This window comes from Brachyhypopomus gauderio, chromosome 11, assembly GCF_052324685.1.
Source record: "Brachyhypopomus gauderio isolate BG-103 chromosome 11, BGAUD_0.2, whole genome shotgun sequence".
Classification (NCBI taxonomy): domain Eukaryota; kingdom Metazoa; phylum Chordata; class Actinopteri; order Gymnotiformes; family Hypopomidae; genus Brachyhypopomus; species Brachyhypopomus gauderio.
In genome coordinates, this window is record NC_135221.1 from 16389027 (window position 1) to 16410805 (window position 21779).

The 21779-nt window shown below is 43.5% G+C and overlaps 3 protein-coding genes across 9 annotated transcripts; 2 read left to right on the forward strand and 1 right to left on the reverse strand.

Moving 5' to 3' along the window:
* Window positions 1-29: 29 nt before the first annotated feature.
* rad9a (RAD9 checkpoint clamp component A) lies at window positions 30-4650 on the forward strand. The gene is made up of 11 exons (XM_077022420.1): window positions 30-404; window positions 688-758; window positions 975-1097; window positions 1216-1330; window positions 2501-2600; window positions 2747-2853; window positions 3317-3423; window positions 3616-3680; window positions 3805-3909; window positions 4193-4412; window positions 4517-4650. Exons 1-11 carry the CDS (start codon window positions 371-373, stop codon window positions 4631-4633), a joined length of 1164 nt encoding a protein of 387 aa, XP_076878535.1. The 5' UTR covers window positions 30-370; the 3' UTR covers window positions 4634-4650.
* A 158-nt stretch (window positions 4651-4808) lies between these two features.
* Window positions 4809-13280, reverse strand: tbc1d10c (TBC1 domain family, member 10C). Of its 6 annotated transcripts, none has more exons than XM_077022382.1 (11): window positions 13181-13280; window positions 12790-12914; window positions 10275-10371; window positions 10046-10153; window positions 9854-9960; window positions 9568-9682; window positions 9362-9427; window positions 8665-8854; window positions 8404-8564; window positions 6335-7978; window positions 4809-6289 (listed from the first exon to the last, which is right to left on the reverse strand). In XM_077022382.1, exons 2-11 carry the CDS (start codon window positions 12909-12911, stop codon window positions 4919-4921), a joined length of 3981 nt encoding a protein of 1326 aa, XP_076878497.1. In that variant the 5' UTR covers window positions 12912-12914; window positions 13181-13280; the 3' UTR covers window positions 4809-4918. The 6 variants fall into 6 exon arrangements, with proteins under 6 accessions (XP_076878497.1, XP_076878499.1, XP_076878495.1 ...); XM_077022384.1 differs by having other exon boundaries at window positions 4809-6145; window positions 6308-7978; XM_077022380.1 differs by having other exon boundaries at window positions 4809-7978.
* A 4560-nt stretch (window positions 13281-17840) lies between these two features.
* Window positions 17841-20707, forward strand: ran (RAN, member RAS oncogene family). 2 transcript variants are annotated; one of them, XM_077022432.1, is made up of 7 exons: window positions 17841-17931; window positions 18680-18748; window positions 18922-19006; window positions 19256-19381; window positions 19576-19763; window positions 19912-20082; window positions 20302-20707. In XM_077022432.1, exons 2-7 carry the CDS (start codon window positions 18716-18718, stop codon window positions 20344-20346), a joined length of 648 nt encoding a protein of 215 aa, XP_076878547.1. In that variant the 5' UTR covers window positions 17841-17931; window positions 18680-18715; the 3' UTR covers window positions 20347-20707. The 2 variants fall into 2 exon arrangements, with proteins under 2 accessions (XP_076878547.1, XP_076878548.1); XM_077022433.1 differs by lacking the exon at window positions 17841-17931 and adding an exon at window positions 17986-18003.
* The last annotated feature ends 1072 nt before the right edge of the window (window positions 20708-21779 follow it).

The window sequence follows — 21779 nt, forward strand, 5'->3', positions numbered from 1 at the left end:
GGCCGTGGCTGTAGAAACGCGATGTGTCGCGTTCATTCTACGTAGACCGGTCGTCTCGCTCTCAGCCAGAATTGCGCGCGACATGGCGGTTCGAAGTAAACACTGAGTGTGCAGCGCGCTGCTCGGTAGCTGGAGTAGAAAGTCATGTTTAAAAACATAGACGATAGCTAACATAGGCACTTAACTCACATTTGTTGACAGCTGATGAGAAAAATGACTTTTGCACTAGCAGATGTATCCGGAAGGAGTGAAAATGTAAATTTCTGACTATTGAAGTGTAGACATCTGTATGTAGTTGACCCAGGATACACAGTTCTGGATTTCAGGATACACAGTTCAGAATCCCTCGAGATTAATCCTGTAGTTTAACATGGATTGCGTGACGACCGGAGGCAATGTGAAAGGTAAGTTAAGGCTAAGTCAGTAAATACTAGACGTATCCGCATGGCTACTATAAGTAATTTCTGTAGTAGTAGTTTGGCTCTTCAATTTCAGGTTGACTTTTGCCATACTGCCTTTACTTGAAGCCTCTATTAATATTTTTGCTCTCCCAGCAGATGCAGAAACATTTTCTTATTTAAAGTAACATCCTCTGACAGTAATTGTTCAGTTATTGTGCATATCCTCCGTGTGGTTCTTATGTATTAAGTATCTTGTATCTTGTAACATGCAATTCATATCTTGAAGTGCTGGCAAAAGCAATACATTCCCTTTCAAGGATTGGAGAAGAACTTTACTTGGAACCCATGGAGGATGGGGTTAGTGTTACTGTGTGTGTGTGTGTGTGTGTGTGTGTGTGTGTGTGTGTGTGTGTGTGTGTGGTCAGAACCAAAAATATACCTCAAAATATTTAGCAAGAAAACACTTTTGGATGAATGAATTGGTGTATTATACATTATTATGCATTGCAGATTTGCCCAGTATACAGCTCTTCTGTTTATGTCTGTATGAGCATGAGCACATGTTTTTCACAGCTAACTCTCCGTGCTGTGAACTCATCCCGATCAGCCTTCGCCTGCTTCCTGCTGTCTTCACTGTTCTTCCAAAGGTACCAGGCCCGTCCGGACCAGGCCTTCCACTGCAAAGTGCCCATCAAGGTGAGGTCCACATCCCAGGCTGCCATCATATGATGAAATAGGTAGTACTGGTGTCAACTGTTTGTGTTTATTCTTACAGATAATAGTCTCTCTCTCTCTCTCTCTCTCTCTCTCTCAGAGCATGCAGGCGGTGTTCAGATCTCTGTCCTCCCTTGAGCGCTCTGTGGAGAAGTGTCGTATTCAGATGGACAGTGAGAAGAGTCGTCTGACCATCACGCTACATTGCAAACACGGTAAAATTAATAAAGACTCATTGTAATCTTCTTCATCACAGCATCATAGACCAAATTATGAGTGAAGTCCTCACATTCACTTTAAACAAGTGGCTGTGAAAGGAAGTTATTTTTAGGGTGTATTCTAAGGATGTAACTAAGGATTTTCATAGTCGAATCTGATTCGTCAGCTTTTCCCTTTAGTCGACTAATAGTCGAATCAGGTTTTTAAAAATGTCTTTATTTAGAGCATCTTAAACGAGATCCCGTTCTCATTCAGGACTTTTTTCCTCTTCAAAGTAAAAACCTAAAACACTCAGATAAATGAATAAACACAGTAGGTTGGCTTTATTCAGCTTTTATTTATTTACATACTTATTTTTATGAAACGTTAGAGAACATTAACCATCAGTGCGCATTGCGCATATCGAACTGTCAGACAGGGACTGTGCAAAATGTCAAAAATATTTTAAATAAAATATGACTGCCTGAAAATATAAAAAAATTGACACACAACAGCAAAAAAATATAAGGAAAGGTTCAAGTAACAGGGTTTAAAAAGCAAACAACAGCAAATGTTTATAGGCCTACTTGCCGAGACGCACCGCGACGAGACGAGATGACACGACCGAAACGACAAACGGCTGAACTGTTTTTTTTTTCGCCTTACGCATTTTAAATGGTATGCCATGTTGGTTGTTGTCGTGCAAAATGAAAGACGTTGATGACATAACTTGCACTTTACTTTGTTTGATTCATCTTTATATCTTTTTCAAAATACTTTTGATGTTTTTTAGTAGCCATTATAATCTCGGTAGACGCTGCGTATTCTGCGTGTTCAGCTCCGCTCGTTTGGATTGTGCAACTGCAGGGTGTGATTTATTAATGTGTAGTAAGGAAGATGTCTATTGTTAATGCGCAAACATCATTTTTAAATATTTATTAACAGAAATTAGGATGATTTTATTTGACAAAAGGCTATATATAACGAAAACAAAGACATTTCATGTAACAACTAATGCTTAGCTGCATCCTTGGGCACATCCATGCAGTTAGAATGGTACATTCGACTATGACGTTCATAGTCGACTAGGGGGTATCTGCATTTTGATTGGTGTGTGTGTGTGTGTGTGTGTGTGTGTGTGTGTGTGTGTGTGTGTGTGTGTGTGTGTGTGTGTGTATTCATTCCAGGCCTTTTAAAGACACACAACCTGTCCTTTCAGGACTGTGAGAGCTTGCGGGCAGTGTTTGACAAAGAGAGCCGAGGCAACGTGCTCCAAGCTCCACCCAGGTGGATGCTCCTCCCCCCAGGCCCCACCCACTTCCCCTCATTTGCATTCTGATCAGTATTTTTTGCAACACGGTTGCAACGTCACATACAGTCCAGAGCCTCTTTGCTGCTCTTTCATGTCACACCCCGCCTTCCTGTTTGTGTAGGTTGTGGGTGGATACGGTTCTGCACTTTCCACCTTCGCTGGAAGAAGTGAGCGTGTCGGTGAGCGGTGAGCGGGTGTGGCTGAAGAACCACGTGGAGGATGATGCAGGTGGGCGTTTTGTGGGAGTTCAGGGATGTTTTCAGAACTACTGCTGAACCCTGCTGGAAGTCATCAGTGGTTTTGTTTAATCAGTTTTTAAATTGATTAATGAAAAATCGCAACAAAAAACACTATATACGGTCTCAGTAAAATAACAAACCCATTAAAATGAATTTTAAAATAGACATGGAACTCTATCTCTGAACAGAGAATCTGACCTACACAACTTGTACTAAAGCAAAAGCTACATGACTCCTTTCAGTTTCTTAGTTTAATAGTCATACCTTGCTTTAGAAACTTCATTTAAATGTTTAAAAATTATAAATAACATTGGTGAAAAAGAATACTGACTTTGATTACAAAACTCTCTCACTCATTCTCTGTCACACTCATGTTCTCTCTCTCTCTCTCTCTCTCTCTCTCTCTCTCTCTCTCTCTCTCTCTCTCTCTCTCTCTCTCTCTCGTTTAAAAGACCCATCACGAGCAATGATGACTGAGTTGTGTTTGTGTTCAGAGGAGTTTGATCATTTTGCCATCAGCTCTCAGACCAGCATCACATTCTGCCTCAAAGAGCTCAGGGTGAGATTACACACACACACACACACATACACATGCACGCACACACACACATTCATGCACGCAAGCACAAACACACACACACACACACACACACACACCCACACCCACATGCAGGCATGCACACACATCCAGGCATGCACACTCTTTCATATGGCTATGCTACTTTTACAGTGCTTTCTCTTTGTCTGACAGGGTTTACTAACATTTGCAGAGTCATCTGGTCTTCCAGTCTCTATGTACTTTGATGACCCTGGCAGGTAATACACCAGTGTCCCTGAAATATGACATTGACCTTTGACATTTATGTCTCCAAAACGTTTTACATCAGAATTATGGTGTGTGTGTGTGGGTGTGGGTGTGCGTGTGTGTGTGTTATTTTAGCCCAGTTGTTCTGAGTGTGTCAGACAGTGTTCTGGAAGCTAATTTTGTACTCGCCACCCTGTCTGAAGACTCCCACCAACACAGCCATACCAACAGAACAGAGAGGTAACCAGTTCCCTTCAAATAAGTACTTGTTTTTTGTTATAAATTTATTATTATGTTATTAATAAAATTGACTACTTCTAACCAACACACAGGTGCTAATGGATGTTTTTCTTAAATTTGATTACAATGTCAAATGGGTAATAAAGTTTACAAATATGATCATATGTTAAGTCACTGATCTTATTTATTTATTTATTTGAACAGTAACGTCTTTGAGTATTGCCTGTTTGTTTTTTCATTCATTTGATTAGTAATGTCTTAGATTATTGCCTCTTGCTCTCAGGTGCCAGGCCCAGCCCCCACCTGATGACTTCATGAGTGATGACATGGACTCATATCTAATTGCCATGGAGACAAGTGAACTTGCTGTCCCATCCTATGAGCCCGCCCCCCGTCCCTGTTCCACCAATCACAAAGCTCAACTGTCCAGCGAGAGGGAAGGAGAAGAGGACGAGTGCGAGGATGAGGAGGACGAACAGGCTGACAGACCGCCAAGTAAAAAGGTAAAATAATAAAAATAAGTTACCGGTTTGAACAAGGTGAAAGCGGCATTCCTGACCCTCAAACATTTGCTTTTATTCAGCACGCTCTCGTTTTCCATTGGCAGTTCTGTTCGCTTCTCTTCGGCTCCGTGCTTCCTGCTTCCTCTCAACTGACCAACCAGACGACACAGACCCAGGAAGTTCTCGCCAGTGACAGCGAGGACGAGGGAGAAACGGAATAACCACAACAGTCATCAGTCGTGCGTCGGGAAAAGACGGTTCGTAAGGAGAGAATATGGCATAAGGGACAAAGAAAATCTGTTAAAATGAAGAAACTCCACCAGACCCTATAAAAATGAAGACGGGGCCGGAAGATCAATATTCACCTGGAAATATAAACTGTTTTTTAAGGGCTGAATCAGTGATGGAGGGATGAAAATGATGCACGTCGTATATAAATCATTGTTTTGGACATTAAAGTACAGCCCCTGCTGCCTCTCTGTGGTCACTCACTGTGAAAGTTGCACTCAAAAATACCTGTCCGCATAAGCCACAGTGTTTCGATCAGGCCCTGGTGTTTGAGAGCTGCTGTTTCCTGCGGCCACGTCGTTATTTCCGCACTTCCTGCCGAGCCTCTGAAAACTCGTCCCTCTAGTCTGAGGCTTTTTCCTCTCTCTCTCTTTCTCCTTCTCCAGCTCTTTCTCCCTCCTCTTCCTCTCCTTCTCCTCTTCCTTCTCTCTCCTCTCCTTCTCCCTCCTCCTCCTCCTGCGCTCCTTGGCACTCAGCTTCTCCTCTCCCTCGCTGAAGTCCTGGATGAGGATTTTCGGGACCGTGGATTTAGGGGACGCCTGCCCTTTGAGGCGGCCAAACAGACCCCTGCGCTTGGGTTTGTCCGCCGGCGTCTGCGATCCGGTTTCGCGCTCGTCCTTCGGAGCTTCCGCGTGGGACTGCTGAGAGCCGAGTGGTTGGGCAACCTCGTGAGGATCCCTAAAGGTCTCCTCAGAGAGGATTGTGGGATAGGCGGTGTTGGAGCTGGAGGACCTGCGTAAGCGGAGGTGAGGGTGAGGGTTTGAGGAGGTGCCTATGTGGGGATGGTTTGGGGGAGTTGTCTGGGTTGTGGAATCCACTGGAACAGGGATATTTTGTACTGTTATGTCACTAGGCTTAGCACCTTCAGTTTCCTGCTGAAGTTCTGGGTTGCCAGATCCACCAGTTTTATCAAAATCCACATGCTCACTAACTCCCGATTGGGTCTCGGGAGTGACGCCCTCAGAGTTTTTTTCTGCCTGAGGGGAACATTCCTCCCGCAGGTCAGCTGCGTCCTGCATAGGTTCAGATGATCCAGAATGTTCTATTTCTGTCTCATTTTCCATATGTGTGCAGGCCAAGGGTGCCGTTGCCACTGTTTCTGATGCATCTTCCTCTGCATTGGAATCACTGCTGTTTCTTTCCCGATTGTCCTTCTCCTCCTCTCTCTCTTCCTGCTCCTTGACTGCGGCCTCACCTACTCCCTTACACTCCTCCATCTCCTCTGTGAGGTGTGTCTCCTCCATCTCCTCTGTGAGGTGTGTCTCCTCTGTGATGTGTGTCTCCTCCATCTCCTCTGTAAGGTGTGTCTCCTCCATCTTCTCTGTAAGGTGTGTCTCCTCCATCTCCTCTGTGAGGTGTGTCTCCTCTGTAATGTGTGTCTCCTCTGTGATGTGTGTCTCCTCCATCTCCTCTGTAAGGTGTGTCTCCTCCATCTCCTCTGTGAGGTGTGTCTCCTCTGTGAGGTGTGTCTCCTCCATCTCCTCTGTGAGGTGTGTCTCCTCTGTGATGTGTGTCTCCTCCATCTCCTCTGTAAGGTGTGTCTCCTCCATCTCCTCTGTGAGGTGTGTCTCCTCCATCTCCTCTGTGAGGTGTGTCTCCTCTGTAATGTGTGTCTCCTCCATCTTCTCTGTGAGGTGTGTCTCCTCTGTAATGTGTGTCTCCTCCATCTCCTCCAAGAGCTCGCTCTTGCCCTCCTGCTCTTCCTGTGTCCCCTCCCCCTCCTTTTGGCTTAGACACATTTGGAGTTCACCCGTCTCTACTGTTTGAAGCTGTCCTTCCTCTAGAGCACGTAAACACAAGTTCTCCTGCTCTTCAGGTGTACAAGTCTCTGAGCTATGCTGGATTCCAGTCTTTTCTGCAGGTTGGCTTCCATCAGTCTGTTCTGGGTTTTCCTGTTGCATCTCTTCAGGTACGTCTTGCACCTGTGTGAGACATTGAGTTGTTTCTTCTTCATTACTGCTTTGTGCTTGTTTCACCTCTTCTTGCTTACTGGTGTTGACCTGTATCTCTACTTCCTGCTCATTGGTGTTTACTTCTGTTTTCGTTAGTTGGTCACTGGTATTTACTTGTAACCTCTCTTCCTGTTCAGTGCCATCTGATTGTGTTTCCTCTTGATTTTTGCCATATGTCTCCAGTTCCTCTTCCCATTTACAATTGTCCATCTCTTTTTCTTCCTTGTGTTTATCACGGTCGATCTCCTCTTCCTGCGTTGCCTCTTCTTGTACATTAATAATAACTTCAACTTCCGCTACCTGCTTTATCTCCTCTTCATCTTTACTTCCATTACTGTCCGTTTCCTCTTCCTGTTTACAAATGTCTGTTTCATTTACTTGTTCACTGCTGTCAATATACATTTCTTCTTCCTGCGTGCTGTTCTTGTCGTTTTCCTGTCCCTGTTTCTGTATATTAATGTCATTTTCCCCATCTGGTTTACTGCTGTTCCGCTGTGTGTCCTCTTGACATTTTCTGTCGGTGACGACTGTTTCCTGCTGTAGCTGAGCGGTTTGTGCTTGTGATTCCTCCAGTGGTCGCGTCTCATTCGCTTGTTCGTCTTGAAGTAACGTTGTGTGCCGCTCTGGTTCTTCTCCACTCCCGTCACCTTGGTGCACCATCACGCCGTCCTCCGTTCCTGCCCCTCTCCCCGTTTGCCCCGCCTCCTCCAGCCTTGACGACGGGCCCGCCTCCTCTTCACGTGGGCGGTCAGTGCGCGCCGGCTGCTGGGGAGGTGCGGCGGCCATGGCCGCATCCGCCTGTTCCTCCTCGAACACGGGCGCGCTGTGATCGGACAGTTCGGAAGCGGATCCCAACTCCGCCGCCACGACGGGCCCGTCTTTCTGGGGCTTCCCGCCAGGCCCTTTCGGATTCTTCTCCGTCCCGACCCTCAGCTCCCCGACTGTGCCGCACATGTTCCTCCTCCTCTTCTCCACCTCCTCGCTCTCCTCCTGGATGCCGTGGGAGAACCTCCTCTCTCTGGCCTCCCACTCCTCCGTCTCCGCTTTGCTCCCCCTCTTCCTCCATTTCTTGCGGAGCGCGGCGGGAGACAGCGAGGAGTGCGAGCGGCTCAGGGGGACGCTCAGGGTCCCGCTCAGGGTCCCGCCCCGCTTTCCCTTCTTGTCGCGCTCCTTCTCACTCTCCCGCCATTTCTCCCACACCATGTAGTATCCATGACAGCGGCACCGAGGGTCAAAGGTCGAGCCGGGCCGCTCTTTCTTCCATTTCTCAAACTCTTTGTCTGTCTGTCTCTGGAGGTCTTCCTGTGACAGGGGTACCGAGCACACCTGGAGAGAAGTGTTAGCAGGACACTGTTAGCAGGACTCAGTGTTAGCAGGACACTGTTAGCTGGGTCATTCCCCACATTGATCACAGTTCTCTTACAGACCTCTCCAGTTCTAATGGACCAAACCTTTCTATTGTTGGCAGTAGTAGTAGTAGTTTTAGTAGTAGTAGTAGTTTTAGTAATAGTAATTGATTAGATATTACTAATATTGCAATAATACACACAGTGCACATTATAGTATCAAAACTGCTTGTGAATGAATGCAAAATTTTACACTCAGTCCTGTTTTACCAACTGTTTACAGAATGAAAGTAGGTGAAAGTGCAATCATGCACACATGCTCTTTGACAGCAAAAATGTGGCTGGGTGTTTATAAAACCAAATGCTTTGCGTTTCGTGCGTGGTGTAAGATTCCACACCACTCACCTCCTGAATGAAGGCGTCGGCATGTTCGTGTTGGACACGCCCCCGAACGGCACGGAGTTGCTCCAGGGTCTCCATCTGCCCTTCACACTCCTTTCGTTGCCGAGCCTCCCCCAGACAACGGCGTACAAGCACCACGGCAACCTGGAACAGCACGCGCGCACCTACAACGAACCGGCACCGACCATGTTAGGAAAAAACCTCTTCAACACCCACACTTGCTGTATGGCGTTAAGGCACGTAAACATACACATGTGCCCTGACCGTAGCAGAAGAAAAGGTCCCACACTCTTAGCAACGTGTTGAAAGGTAAGTGGCGGCTGTACAGGCACATCAACCAATCGGTGGCGAACATCAGAGGCTCCACCCCCTGACTCTTCATGTGCTTGTGTGCGGCCGGACAAGTCCTTTTTAAAACACTTGACAAAATGGCGGCATCGAACAAAACTCCCTCCTGAAAAGAGAGAATAAGGGTTAGGATTGTGAACACAATGACACTTCACTCTTCTATTCTCCCTTTTCCATTGCCATGGTGCCAGTGCTGGTGCTAAAATCGCAAACAGTTCTGTGCTTTTCCAACGTAAAATCAGAGGTTCTTGGCTAGAAATATTGGTGCCATTCTGGCCACAAAATATTGCTGATCTGGGACCAATGCACCTTTGACCCAAGAGGCCCAAGGATCCTACTGTAAAGATTATCCACATTACCGTCATTTACAACTGAAAACACGGGAACTGCAGCAAATCGAGCAGTAATGAATCATCTGTGGTCTACAGAAGAAACATTACTTGCAATGTGGCCACGTTGATTTACACGTCATTTCCAGATGAAGGAACTTGCGTATGTAATCGTAGCGAAAAGTGGGTCGTAGGGAAATGTGCAATAGTCCACTTGAACCAGCACCAGCACCAGCACTGGAGGTGGTAAAACGGTACATGTATTTGTAGTAACAGTGCCCTACCAAAAGGGGGCTGTAGTAGCCAGGCAGGTAGAGTTCACTGATCTGCACCAAACACCAGAAAGCTTCCTGAAATTGTAAGGAACAAGCAGTATCGGTTTCACATTTACGTCTTTGGTTTTCATTCGTATTAACTACATTCCAGGAGATCCACCCAAGTCCCAGTCTTAAAGGCTGCGTGTGAACATGTATTGCCTGCCATCAGGTACCTCCATGGGCATGTTCATGAGGAGCACAGCTGCTACCGGGCCCTGGGCCTGGCAGTATCCCTCCTCGGGCTGAAACTCAGTGTACGCCTTCAGAACCCCCAACAAGCCCTGCTGGCTGGGGCAACAAAAACGAGGAAAAAAAAATATGTCAAACGAGAAAGCCGTATGTCATTGTCGCTCAAACACGAAGGACATCGTTGCAATTTAAAGCATGCGTGCCGTCCACGTAGTGTTTCCAACGTAAGAGGAAGGGAAAAGAGAGATGGAGAGGGGAGGGTGGAGATACCCGTGGCTGTCCTTTGACTGAAACATCTCATGGAAGGGAAACTGTCTGTCTGTGTCTCTGTTGATCACGTCCAGCCAGCTCTGCTGTCCAGGGGACGCTTCCAGAGCCTTGCAGAGAAAAAGCGAAATAAATGCACCAAACGGGTCATGGTTCTGAAGGGTTAACAGGCCACGTGTACGTCCCCTGACCCACCTTGTAGAGACCTTGGTTCTTTTCCTTTCTGTGTGAGGCACCACATAGTAAAGGCCAACACTTAGCCCTGAGGGATGCTGGGATACCCTTCTGACACTGCCCTTTGACCTGTAAGAATTGAAGATTGAGATGTAACTATTTTTGACAATTTGGAGATTAAGCAAATTGCTGTAATATAAGGTTCTATGCTTTATTACTTATTTCTTGCTTTCTCTCATGCATAGTTTACCTTACTGGTCTTCCTCTCAAGCACCTGATCCCAGTGTTTAATGAGGCTGATCCATTTCATTTCACGGTGTCTCACCACCCGGGGGCAAAGGTCATCACTATTCAGGGTTTGGAGGATGACTTTAAAAATGCATTCCATTAAAGATTACCGATCAACAATTAAACACTATCTTATCTATGGATTACTAAATTAAAATAACATGTTCTGAATAGTTTCCATATGTATTTAGTTTTTTTCAGTCGATTTGGTTTATTTCTCAGATCAGAATTGAAATTCTAAAAACTGTTCATTCGATGTCCACATCTCCTTGTCACTTGTGCACATCATAATTGCATTTCTCATTGTGTTTCACATTTTGCAAATGGTCATGAACAATTGTCTGTTGTTTTTTGCATTATCAGTTGCTTATCATGTTTATCAAAATGTGTTCTCTGGATTCTATGTTGAATTGTCTTACCCTCCAAAACATTTAGTCTTTAGGTCATTGCCTAGGTCATTACATGCAAAAGTGCTGAACATGTCATAATCTCTCAGGTATAATTTAACATTTCTTTTTTTATTTTTTGTTACATTTTGGTAATTCATCCTAACTTGATTCAATTGTTTGCAGGTGAATTTTGGTTACAGTTAAGTTGGTTAAGTTGCAATACAGTTAGAGTAAAAGGAATTTGTCATGGTTTACATCAACCAATGGTCTCAGCCATAGTTCAGAAGTGCATCTCATGAACCTTTAATTGGCAAACATTTATAGACACTAAACACTGCAGTATCACAAAGTCTCACAATGGAAAGACAAGGCTGTGTACAGGATGAACAGCCAAGAAGAGGTGTAAGACTGTGAGGTGTAAGGCTGAGGGGACACAACAGAGGAAGAGGTAGGAGGGACCATAGGTTTGTCTCAGGTTAAATAAGGGCAAAAATTGGCTGGTTGCTGGGTGCAGCCGAATATTGGAGTCTTCAATTTTTCAAACATTTCATAGAGAAAACATGTATGTAAATGCAGAAATGTGCTCTCTGCTGTAATGCAGCACACTGACATAAATTCTGAAATGTTATTCAATTTTATGTTTTGCATTTTTGCATTCTTATACCATACAGGACATCAACACCAGCTCATAGGGGTGGCAGGTCCTATTTTCACACCTCAACAAGAGGAGGCTGTATGTGCAGGTTGTTTTGAATGTGTAGAGTAAGTTTCTAATTTTGCTGTTTTTCCACTCAAACAGTTATCTGTCTTTTCTGAATTTCAATCAGATTTGTTTTTATCAACTAATTGCAGTGCAAAAAATACAGTCAAACAATATTGCTGTACAAATTTGATTCCAGTCCAATTTCTTGCTTTCTGTCTCCCAGCCTCATGTGTAACATGTTCTGTATACATTTGTATTTTGTGTGTAACATGTATTGTTTTATTTGATATACCGCAGTGTTCTGGCTTAGCCAGTTTCCATCAGAATATACTTACAGTCTGCACTGACAACATGACTAAGTATTTTGACTGCCTTGTTCATATGCAATGGCACACAGACTAGATATTCTGATAGCACTGACACATTGATTGACCTTTTGAGGCAAAAACAAATAATTCTGAGTGAAATATGTGCTTTTGCAGGTATTTCATTGAGTTTTGCTGTTTGCACTAACTGTTTTGAGAAATGCACTTGTTGTGATGCCAATGTAAACCATGACGTGAGAAATGTACCAAAATCAACTGAGAAAAACTGTAAAGTAACAATCTGATACTTTGAGGTTACTTTATAACCTATCCTGCCAAAGGCTTTCAGAACATTGTACCTCTAAAGTGCCAGCAAGTAATATAGCTACCAACATGCTCCTGCATGCTCCTGTGTTTGATCTTATAAACAACTGTGGATGTGTAAAAGTTCTCCATTTAACCACGTGCCTCCCCCAGGTGTCCAGCACTGCTGAGAATGCCTTGTGCTACTGAATGCTCAGTCTCTATGCCCAGACTTTTTAAAGATAAAAAAGGAAAGGTATTCTTCAGAACTCAATTTGGTCAGTTTTCTGAGGACAAATTTTGGCATACATCTATTTTGCTAGTATATACATTTCAGTCATTCAATCAAACCTACATGTACAAGTATCAGTAAATACTTTGAATAAATTGTCTCAGTTTCTGTATTTAAAGTATTAAAGAATTAACTACTTAGAATTGAGTATTCACCTAAAGTGTAAAACAGTACCACTGTCCAAAGCACTCCAGTTGTCACAATATTGCATGAATGTCATAACAAACACAAAACACAGTCGCAAACACCAAACAGGAAACCACAATCTGTCAGAGCTGATATCACTATGGTAACAAGGCAGGATGTTGAGCCCGAGAGAGAAAGGAGCTGTAGGTAACAGTTTAGAAGAGCTACACATCAGGAGCCAAAACCCTGAGTTCACAGCGAGCTTAGGGAATCCCACGTATATGCCTAAACACACGCACTTACACTGAACACACAACTTGTGCTGAATGTGTGTGTGTGTGTGTGGCGGGCGTGCTGACCTGTGGCTCTGGGTATCTCCGTTCTCTAGCAAGAATCCGTAACGGTCTGTTTTAGTCACTGGCAGCCCTAAGACGTCGGAGCTGCATATTCCATCAGCTCTCTCCTCTGAAGGAAGAGACATCGCCTGGGAGAAGAAAGGAGGAGAGTGATTAAACATGAACTTCAACAAACTCAGCTGTGTATTATGTATTAATCAGAGGGTTTTTCCCCAGATGGTTACAGATGTCTACTAGTAAAGTGAAGAGTAATGTAACCTGTAACTTCTCAGCACACAGAGCACATGGAGTGTTAGTTTGCCTGCCAGAGTGTGTATGTATACCATGTGAAAATGTTATGAGAGATGAAGAGGAGAAACGTGTGAGATGTTTGTCAAGGTCTGAAGGGACTTACCTTTGGATATACTGTTTAACTGATAGGTGCCGTTGTGCTACAATGAGAGGAAAGACAGAACTGAAAAAATTACTCTTCCGCTGTAGGGTGCGTGTGTGTGTGTGTGTGTGTGTGTGTGTGTATGAGTGTATGAGTGTGAGTGTGTGTGTGTGTGTGTGTGTGTGTGTGTGTGTGTGTGTGTGTGTGTATGAGTGTATGAGTGTGAGTGCACAAGCAAGCATATGTGTAGAAAGTTCACTATTTATACTCATTATACTTAAATGAAAATAGTCTTGATAGTCGTATTAGCAAATCATCTGAGAAAAGAAAGTACATTTTCCTTAGTGTTTGGGCGAATGTACAGTCAGTTCATTAATTTAACTGACTGAGTATCGTCTGACACTAGATTTGGTAATTAATGAATTTATTTATTCTGGTTCTTATCTCGAAATTATTTTAATAGGAATAAATCCATTTCTCTCCAGTAGATGGCAGCAAAAATCAATTCATTTCTGAGTACGATTTTAGTGATCATAACTGTTCTAATGGAAATTGAACTATATCGCCCTTTATTTTGAACCTACAAAAACGTTTTTAGGGTTCACGCACGTAGTGTGAGAAACCTATTGTAATTGCTCACATTTGTTCTTCTTGTTATTATTTTCCCCCCGGTAAAACGCATTCTGCAGCTTAGACCGTAAGGCCCAGAACACCAAACTTGGCAGAAAGGTGCATCCAGCAGATGTGAAATGACTCAGCCACACCCAGACTGGCCTGATGGTGGCGCTTTAGCGCAGCATTTACGTTACGTTTAGGCCTGTGTCTCCCACATCGCACGTCCTAGAAACGAAACTCCACTTCTACGCCTCTTGGACGTCATCTGATCACCACAAACTTGATGTCACGCTGTTCACAAGAATCTCTATCAATAACTACATCATCGTGACCTGTAGTCTGGCCACATGTCAATCAAAAGCTCTGAGGCGGAGCCTAATGTACGTCAACAGCTATATCTCATTAATCTTCATAAAACGTCATAGGCTGATAGATCACATGACTTCGAGATCACATGTCAACTCTGACCAACTTTGTTCAATAAGGGGCTTTAAGATAGATAGATAGATAGATAGATAGATAGATAGATAGATAGATAGATAGATAGATAGATAGATAGATAGATAGATAGATAGATAGATAGATAGATAGATAGATAGATAACTTTATTAATCAAAAGTCAATAAGGGGGGAAAGTTAAAACATAGAAATTTTTTTCTCATTAACCATTGGTCACATCACGCCAAAACTTTATATGGACCATCATAGATAGGGTCAAGTTATATCAGGACACATCATGACTCACACATGATATTCACACTAACATCCTGATCACAACTGGCACGTTTACGCCAATTCGGTCACCAGATGGCACTACAGTGCAATATTTAACATACACACCGGTATAGAGAGCGAGAGACAAACATCAGGCACGCGGCCATTCACTCAGCCCCACTCACGCGCTCCCCTCATACCTCTGTGGCTTCACTCAACATGGCCTCTCTGTCTACCTCAGGCTCACACATAAACCATCATTAACTGCAAAGTTTTAGCACTCATGTATTTCCTTCAGGAAATGCAAATTTAACAAATATGTTCCTTGTTACAAAAAAATCCTATCAAAAACATTAGCCAAGTAAACCAAAGGTAATATGCACAATATAGACAAGTAATGGGTCGTGTATGATTCAGATCTATGATCTGAAAAGCTTTGTAATTGCATTCTTAAATTAACATTTGAATTAATTAAAATGCTTCATTTCATCATTGTAATGTCAGCCAAAGACAAGAACTGATTGAAAAGTGCTTACATGAAACATACCACACAAACACACGTACACACAAAGCTAATATCAGCATATTATTTAGTTCTATGATTAGCATAATTTTGCCATTACAGTTTCTTTTGGGCCTTTAGTGCCTCAGGCCTGTTAAGTAGGCCTGACATTTAAAAGTACACTTCAGGCATTCATATCAAAGGTCAATAATTTGCTCAAAACAGACCCTTTGTTTTTATTTTTTATCCCTTTGTGGGCTTCATGGATGTTATATCAAACCAGACAATTCCTATCACTTATTTCCTAATCCTTGGCTTTATCAGCTGTTGAAGTTGTTGACATCTCGTAGATCTCTGAAAACATGTAGACTATGTGTATACTTTTTTACTGGTAGACTGCACTTTATAATATAGGGTATGACATTTCCATGCAATTTCGGCAGAATACATTTTTAGGGGAATTTAAATGTTAATTCACAATTCTCATGAACACGCGTGATGACTACGACAGGAAGCAAATAACCTCAAATTTCTATAGCAGATCACTGGCCATGAATGCTAAAGTGGAGGCGGTAGTAAACATACACTCACATTAACACAGAGTGAAACACTACTATGTATTATATATCCATCCATCTGTCAAGAATATGTGAATGCCAGGTCCTGCATATGTATATAATCTAACAGATCTAACAGACTGTGTGACCCACACTGTAAACCCAGATAAGTTTATTTATCTGTGGAGGGTGGGTGTGTATGTTGGTGTCTGTAATGCTGTTTGCTGAAGAATATGGTGGACAGCTGAATCAAATGTTGTTGTATTGTCATGGTTACTTTTTCTGATATTGATGAACACATGACTACTGTTGATGGAGCAGGAAACTGAGCTTGATATGTTTCTGAGAGCAGCTACTATACTCTTCTCATTAGAGAGAGAGCACCTGTCCTCTCATTTCCATAGTGAAGATACACTACAGGTACACAGATATGCAAACTATGTGAGACCTCAGCATTCTATGTTTGTGTGTGTGTGTGTGTGTGTGTGTGTGTGTGTGTGTGTGTGTGTGTGTGTGTGTGTGTGTGTGTTGTGTGTGTGTGTGTGTGTGTGTGTGTGTGTGTGGTTGTGTGTGTGTGTGAGTCCTGCAGCCCATCACAACTGCAGAGCCATGGTGAGGGTAGCAGGAAATGTATTTACTGTGGTTTCTGCCACACACACACACACACACACACACACACACACACACACACACACACACACACACACCCACACACACACACACACAAAGCTGCCCCATAGTCAGTTCTTTTGTCCATGTGTACATCCATCCGTGTATTTTTCTTTCCTATTCAGGTAGGGTGACTAAACGCCCGTATTTCCGGGACATGTCCGTATTTCACGTCCTGTCCCGGTTTTTTTTAAGTGAGGAAATGTCCTGGTTTTTAAATTACCTTCATTGTATGTTCACCCTATATTCAGGACCTTCATCCTCTGATTTCAGCGAGAAGCTGTGCAGTGCAATTTCTCCCATCTATGTCTTTCCTCGTCATGCCCAAGAAAAAAACATTTATTCGTGCTATTAAACCTTCAGGATGTATGAAGTAGTGTTGTGTCGTTCGCGACCGATTCGTTCGAATGAACGAATCACTTGAGTGAACGTACTGAATCGAATCACTTCCTCAGCTGATTCGTTCCTTTTTCAGTTCAGTAGTTGAGCTCAGCAGCGACCGTGCAGGCCGGCAGTTGAACTGCAGTGTGGTCTGTGAATCAATCTCGTTGCGAGGGAACTGCGCATGCTCAGTGATTCATACACTGAAATGAGGGCTCTCGTTCAGACTCTGATTCGTTCACTGAACGTACAGTCACTGTGATTCACATTCGCGCTGCCACCCAGAGAACTGTTGGGACGTGATTCATGTTTGCGCTGCCACGCACTCACATTTTCTTTTTGATTGCACATTTAAGTTGATATTTTCTTCTGAATGTACAGTTTTTATCTAAATTTTGCTCTTAATTTAATATTTATTTTGCACTCAAAGGTTAGTTCATACTTATTTTTTGTATTATGTTTCAGTGATCCCACGACAGATCCCGCGACAGATATTAATGTGGAAAAATAATTCGCGGGTCTTCGCTTTTTCGCTGGTTGTCTGCGGATTTGGATCGGCGGAAAATATATATATTTTGTGATTTTTTACATGACAAAATCCCAAAATGTATGTATCCCAAAACTAATAATATATTATAAGTATTAATTCTAACAATAAAGGAATGTTATAAATAATAAAATAGTACGAATTACAGTAAATAGTGCATATTTACTACATGAGATTGTAAACAACACGACTTGCTCGCTGGACAAGCACACATGCACAGAACAGTGTGGGAATGGTTTTTAAGTGAATGGGAAAGGTTCATGTAACATAAAGGTGTGGGGAGGGTTTATAAAGCCTAAATATAGTGTATACATACTTAAATAAATATACCGTTTCTACCTCTTGGATTTTCGGTCATTGAATATCCAGAACGCGATAAACACGGGATTACTGTATTTGTAATATCATTTATATTTCCTATAATGAACCTAAAATTTAGTTGCATATTTTTTTATTTTTTACAACACTCTCATCTCCTGGTCCCTGAGGCCGTGAACTAAACTGAAACATTAACCGTTCAGCCGTGTATCAGTTACGTGGGTCTGAGTCCCGCCAAGCACTGAACGATTCGGTGAACGGATCTTTTTAGTGAACCGATTCTAATGATTCAGTTCATCTAAAAGAACTGCCGTGACTGGTCTGAAGTTGTTCCGAACGCGGGCACTGGCGGTCACGTGGTGTGGGCGGAAGCGTTTATGTGACCCACGCTGAAGCCCGCGCGGGCGCTGCCATTTGCTCTTTTCTTGTATCACTTCTACGCCGGTGTGTGCGGAACACAAGTGCTGATGTAAGACTACAGATGTTTTAGGGAAAAAGCTGAACTTTGATCCTGATCTATATCACATCGAAACCTCGACGGGTAGCTTATGTTGGCCTTGGTTGATTAATTTGTGCTCCTGTGTGTTTATAGTTGCGTTAATATCCTTTCTGAATGACCGGACAGTATAAATGCTAGGGTGTTAGCATCGTGTGTGGCTAGGCAGGCTAAGCTAACTAGCATGTTGCTACAAGCGGGAAGCGTTCATCGTTTCTTCTCTCTGCTTCGCCACTCGTACCGCTTTTATCCGAACACGCGTTAGTTGTGGATGTTCCGCCGATACCGGTCGGTGTCGGTAGAACCCAGTTTGGCCAGGGACGAGATTTGAGTGCTGAACGGATGGTTTTTTTTTTGTTCCAGTCCAGACTAGAAAAGTGCGGCACCGCGACATGGCGCACAGCCGCCGCACGGCTAACTGCTAACGGCTAACACCTCCGCTAATTCACGCTAGCACGCTAGGTGGCTACATCCATTTCAGCTGTGATGTCCCGACTCTTTTTTTTCCCGCTTATACCGACACGTTTGTCGGCTGAACGCCGCGTTAACGCCGCACTCGTGACTCGGGTCGTTGATAATAACGGGCTAGCCAGCTGGTTAGTGGTTTGCTCCGCTCGTAGGCCCGTCGGTGGTGGTTATTTGACGGTGTCGCGATGCTGTGTGTGTGGGGTTGAGGCCTTTTGTCTGCGCTCCCCTAACTAACCCGCCATCTCCCCAACAGAGTCGCGCTGCGTCAGGAACACATACACGTCCAGCGATGGCAGAGAACGACCCACAGGTTCAGTTTAAGGTGAGCCTACAAAACTTTTCCCCCGTTTCACACCTTTTTCGTGAAGAAACGATACGGTTCATTTTAAAAAAGCTAAATGTTATTAGTTGTATTGCTAGACTTAAAAATAAATAAATAAATGCAGGGTTCACCTTAGGCGTGTTGTGTAACCGTGTCTCCTCACGCCACTACAGTTGGTTCTAGTAGGAGATGGAGGCACAGGGAAAACTACCTTTGTGAAAAGACATTTGACGGGGGAGTTTGAGAAGAAATATGTTGGTAAGTTTCCATATCTATAAAATGAAAACCAAAGGTTAAAAATGCATTAAAGATTTAATTACATGAGTCTTTGCAATTGGTTTTGAAGAATATTTGTCAAGAATGTGTGATGGTGTGGATCAGATACCCCAATATATGCAATAGGGGCTTTGGGTCAAACTGGGGCTGACTGGTGTAACTTATCTGATGCTGAAGTACTTGTCAGAGTAAAACAATCTTGTAGATCTCAAAGTATGTCTTTCCCTACAGCCACACTTGGGGTTGAAGTTCACCCGTTGGTCTTCCACACTAACAGAGGCGCCATCAAATACAATGTGTGGGACACAGCTGGACAGGAGAAGTTTGGAGGGCTCAGAGACGGATACTACATCCAAGGTCCGCTTCCGTTTTCTTGCTCACCGAGTGCACGTGTCATTGACGGCACATGCTGTTCGCTATTTTAGGGCCAACTTTGTTTCGTTGAATGTGCTTTTGTTCTGTACCTTTTTGCTATTGGATGTGCATAGCCACTGTTGAGTTGATGGACTAAAATGTATATATTAATCTGGTCTTCCTGCTTACCTCTCCAGCTCAGTGTGCGATCATCATGTTTGACGTGACCTCTCGAGTGACCTATAAGAACGTGCCTAACTGGCATCGTGATCTGGTGCGTGTGTGCGAGAACATTCCCATAGTGCTGTGCGGCAACAAAGTGGACATCAAGGACAGGAAGGTTAAAGCCAAGAGCATTGTGTTTCACCGCAAGAAGAACCTACAGGTAGAGGACATGTCCACTACCCTCTTATCCCTAGGACCCTAAACTTGTATCCCACAGACAGCACATTGTTGTCGGGTTGACAGTCTCTGGAACCTTCCGTGGTATGTTTTTACCTACACTTCACCACCCATCTTTATTGTCCTTACAGTACTACGACATCTCTGCCAAGAGTAATTATAACTTCGAGAAGCCCTTCCTGTGGCTTGCACGGAAGCTGATCGGTGACCCCAACCTGGAGTTTGTGGAGATGCCCGCCCTTGCCCCGCCTGAAATTGCAATGGACCCATCACTTGCCGCACAGTATGAGCACGACCTGAAAGTACGTCCATGTCGAGACCTATTTGTCCTGGCTGTTTCAATGGCCACGCCTCCTTTTGTGCATCACAATGCTTTTTAGGGGGGGTGGGGGAGGGGTTCTGAAAGTAAGCCTTGCTGTGTCCAGCTGGAATAGATTCATCTAAGCTTCCGCTGTGTAAACCCCCTCTTAAATGGCTGTATTTATCAAGGTTTTAATGCCGTTTCTCCCTTCGACCCTTAGGTGGCGTCAGAAACGGCTCTGCCAGATGAGGATGACGACCTTTAACCTGTTTCCCTCTGACTTTTCCTCGTGGCTTTGTTGCCTGGTTTTCCCTACCAACAGGAGTTTGACGCACCCATCCCCTTTTACTGTAAAACCCCCCCTCTCCGGCTCAGATTATTTTTATTTTTCAACTCTGTTCCGTTTTTGTGTTTCAAATTGAATTAAGTGAAGTCGTGTGGTTCTTGGATTTCAGCGTAGACATGCTAACCCTAACGCCACTGTGCAGACTTAATCTAGGACACATCCACACATGCAGACACACACTCGAAGGCGTAAGAGCAGTTTACTGAGTGTCCCAGTGCTTAATCTCTGTATGGCGCTAAGCACTTAGAGCGCAACTTTGAATAAAAACATTCTCAATACAGCATGTTTCTTGGGCTCTTTTTGCAACACGCTCTGCACATTTATCAGCTGTAAAAGTCAAAGCTTTGAGCAGATGACTGGAGAGTTTCAGAAGTATTTGTTCCATCATGGAAAACACTAATCTACTTTAAATGGGAATATTTTAATAGGCCTTTGATATTTGTACAGGTAAGTAGTGGCCAGGCATTTTGATGATTGAGAAATTGGATGTATTGCTCAGGTATGTTTTGGTGGGTCTTGCGGATGCATTTGAAGGTAGTAATGGCTTTGGTACTAGCCAGGCAGTTTATTTTCCCACCTGGGTAACCATATGTGCCTGGGTGTCCTAAAAGCACAGCAAACCCAAGGTTCTTAAGATGGAGTGAATATTAAAGCTCTTCAAAGATACCTTTTAAGATCTTGACATGGTTTTCAGACGTTAGGTTATGAATAACCTCGAGGTTGATCTTGTCTTTTGAGTGACTGTCCATAGTGATCCAGTGCCTGGTTTGAAAATACTTTTAGCTACATGGAGCTTGTACTGAACAAAATGCAGTGGCGTATTCAGTACAAAGTCAACTTTTCACATTGAAATAGCAAAATTCAGAGACAGAGTACTGGAGTTATAGATCAAGTTTTCATGCATTTATCTCCAGCATGCTTGAATGCTGCAATGGCCGCCTTTCTTATCTATTATCTCAAAACTCCATCAAACAGCTACAACGTGTGGAGAACGCTTCTGCTACTCCAGAACTTACATGGGTCCCAGTTTCGAACTGGATTTTAAAATGCTATTCCTGTATGCATTACCGTTAAGAGAAAATGGGAGACCTCTTAGACACTTCAGGTAGAGTGTGACCCATTAATAGTCGTTAGAATGAGAGAAACGTGGTGAGGCAGCCTTCAGGCATTACGCTGTCGTCAGTTGGAGCGAACCTAAAGCTGTGAGATGTGCACATTTCGAAAAACAGACAGGAAACGTATTTTATATGCTGTGCTTTTCAGATTCAAGCTACTGTATTGCACAGCTTTTCCAAAGACCTGTTTTTTTATGTTCTTTGATTATTTTATTTATTTGACATTTTACTTCGCTT

Excerpts from the sequence above, each read along its gene's own strand:
- ran (XM_077022432.1), top strand. The coding sequence starts at position 18,716 with ATGGCAGAGAACGACCCACAGGTTCAGTTTAAG. Across the intron at positions 18,749-18,921 it reads ACCCACAGGTTCAGTTTAAG|TTGGTTCTAGTAGGAGATGG; the intron begins GTGAGCCTACAA and ends ACGCCACTACAG. Across the intron at positions 20,083-20,301 it reads AGTATGAGCACGACCTGAAA|GTGGCGTCAGAAACGGCTCT; the intron begins GTACGTCCATGT and ends TTCGACCCTTAG.
- rad9a (XM_077022420.1), top strand. The coding sequence starts at position 371 with ATGGATTGCGTGACGACCGGAGGCAATGTGAAAG. Across the intron at positions 759-974 it reads TGGAACCCATGGAGGATGGG|CTAACTCTCCGTGCTGTGAA; the intron begins GTTAGTGTTACT and ends TGTTTTTCACAG. Across the intron at positions 3,681-3,804 it reads TACTTTGATGACCCTGGCAG|CCCAGTTGTTCTGAGTGTGT; the intron begins GTAATACACCAG and ends GTGTTATTTTAG.
- tbc1d10c (XM_077022380.1), bottom strand. The coding sequence starts at position 12,911 with ATGTCTCTTCCTTCAGAGGAGAGAGCTGATGGAATATGCAGCTCCGAC. Across the intron at positions 9,683-9,853 it reads CAGTCAAAGGACAGCCACGG|CCAGCAGGGCTTGTTGGGGG; the intron begins GTATCTCCACCC and ends TTGTTGCCCCAG. Across the intron at positions 8,855-9,361 it reads GCTACTACAGCCCCCTTTTG|GAGGGAGTTTTGTTCGATGC; the intron begins GTAGGGCACTGT and ends CTCTCTTTTCAG.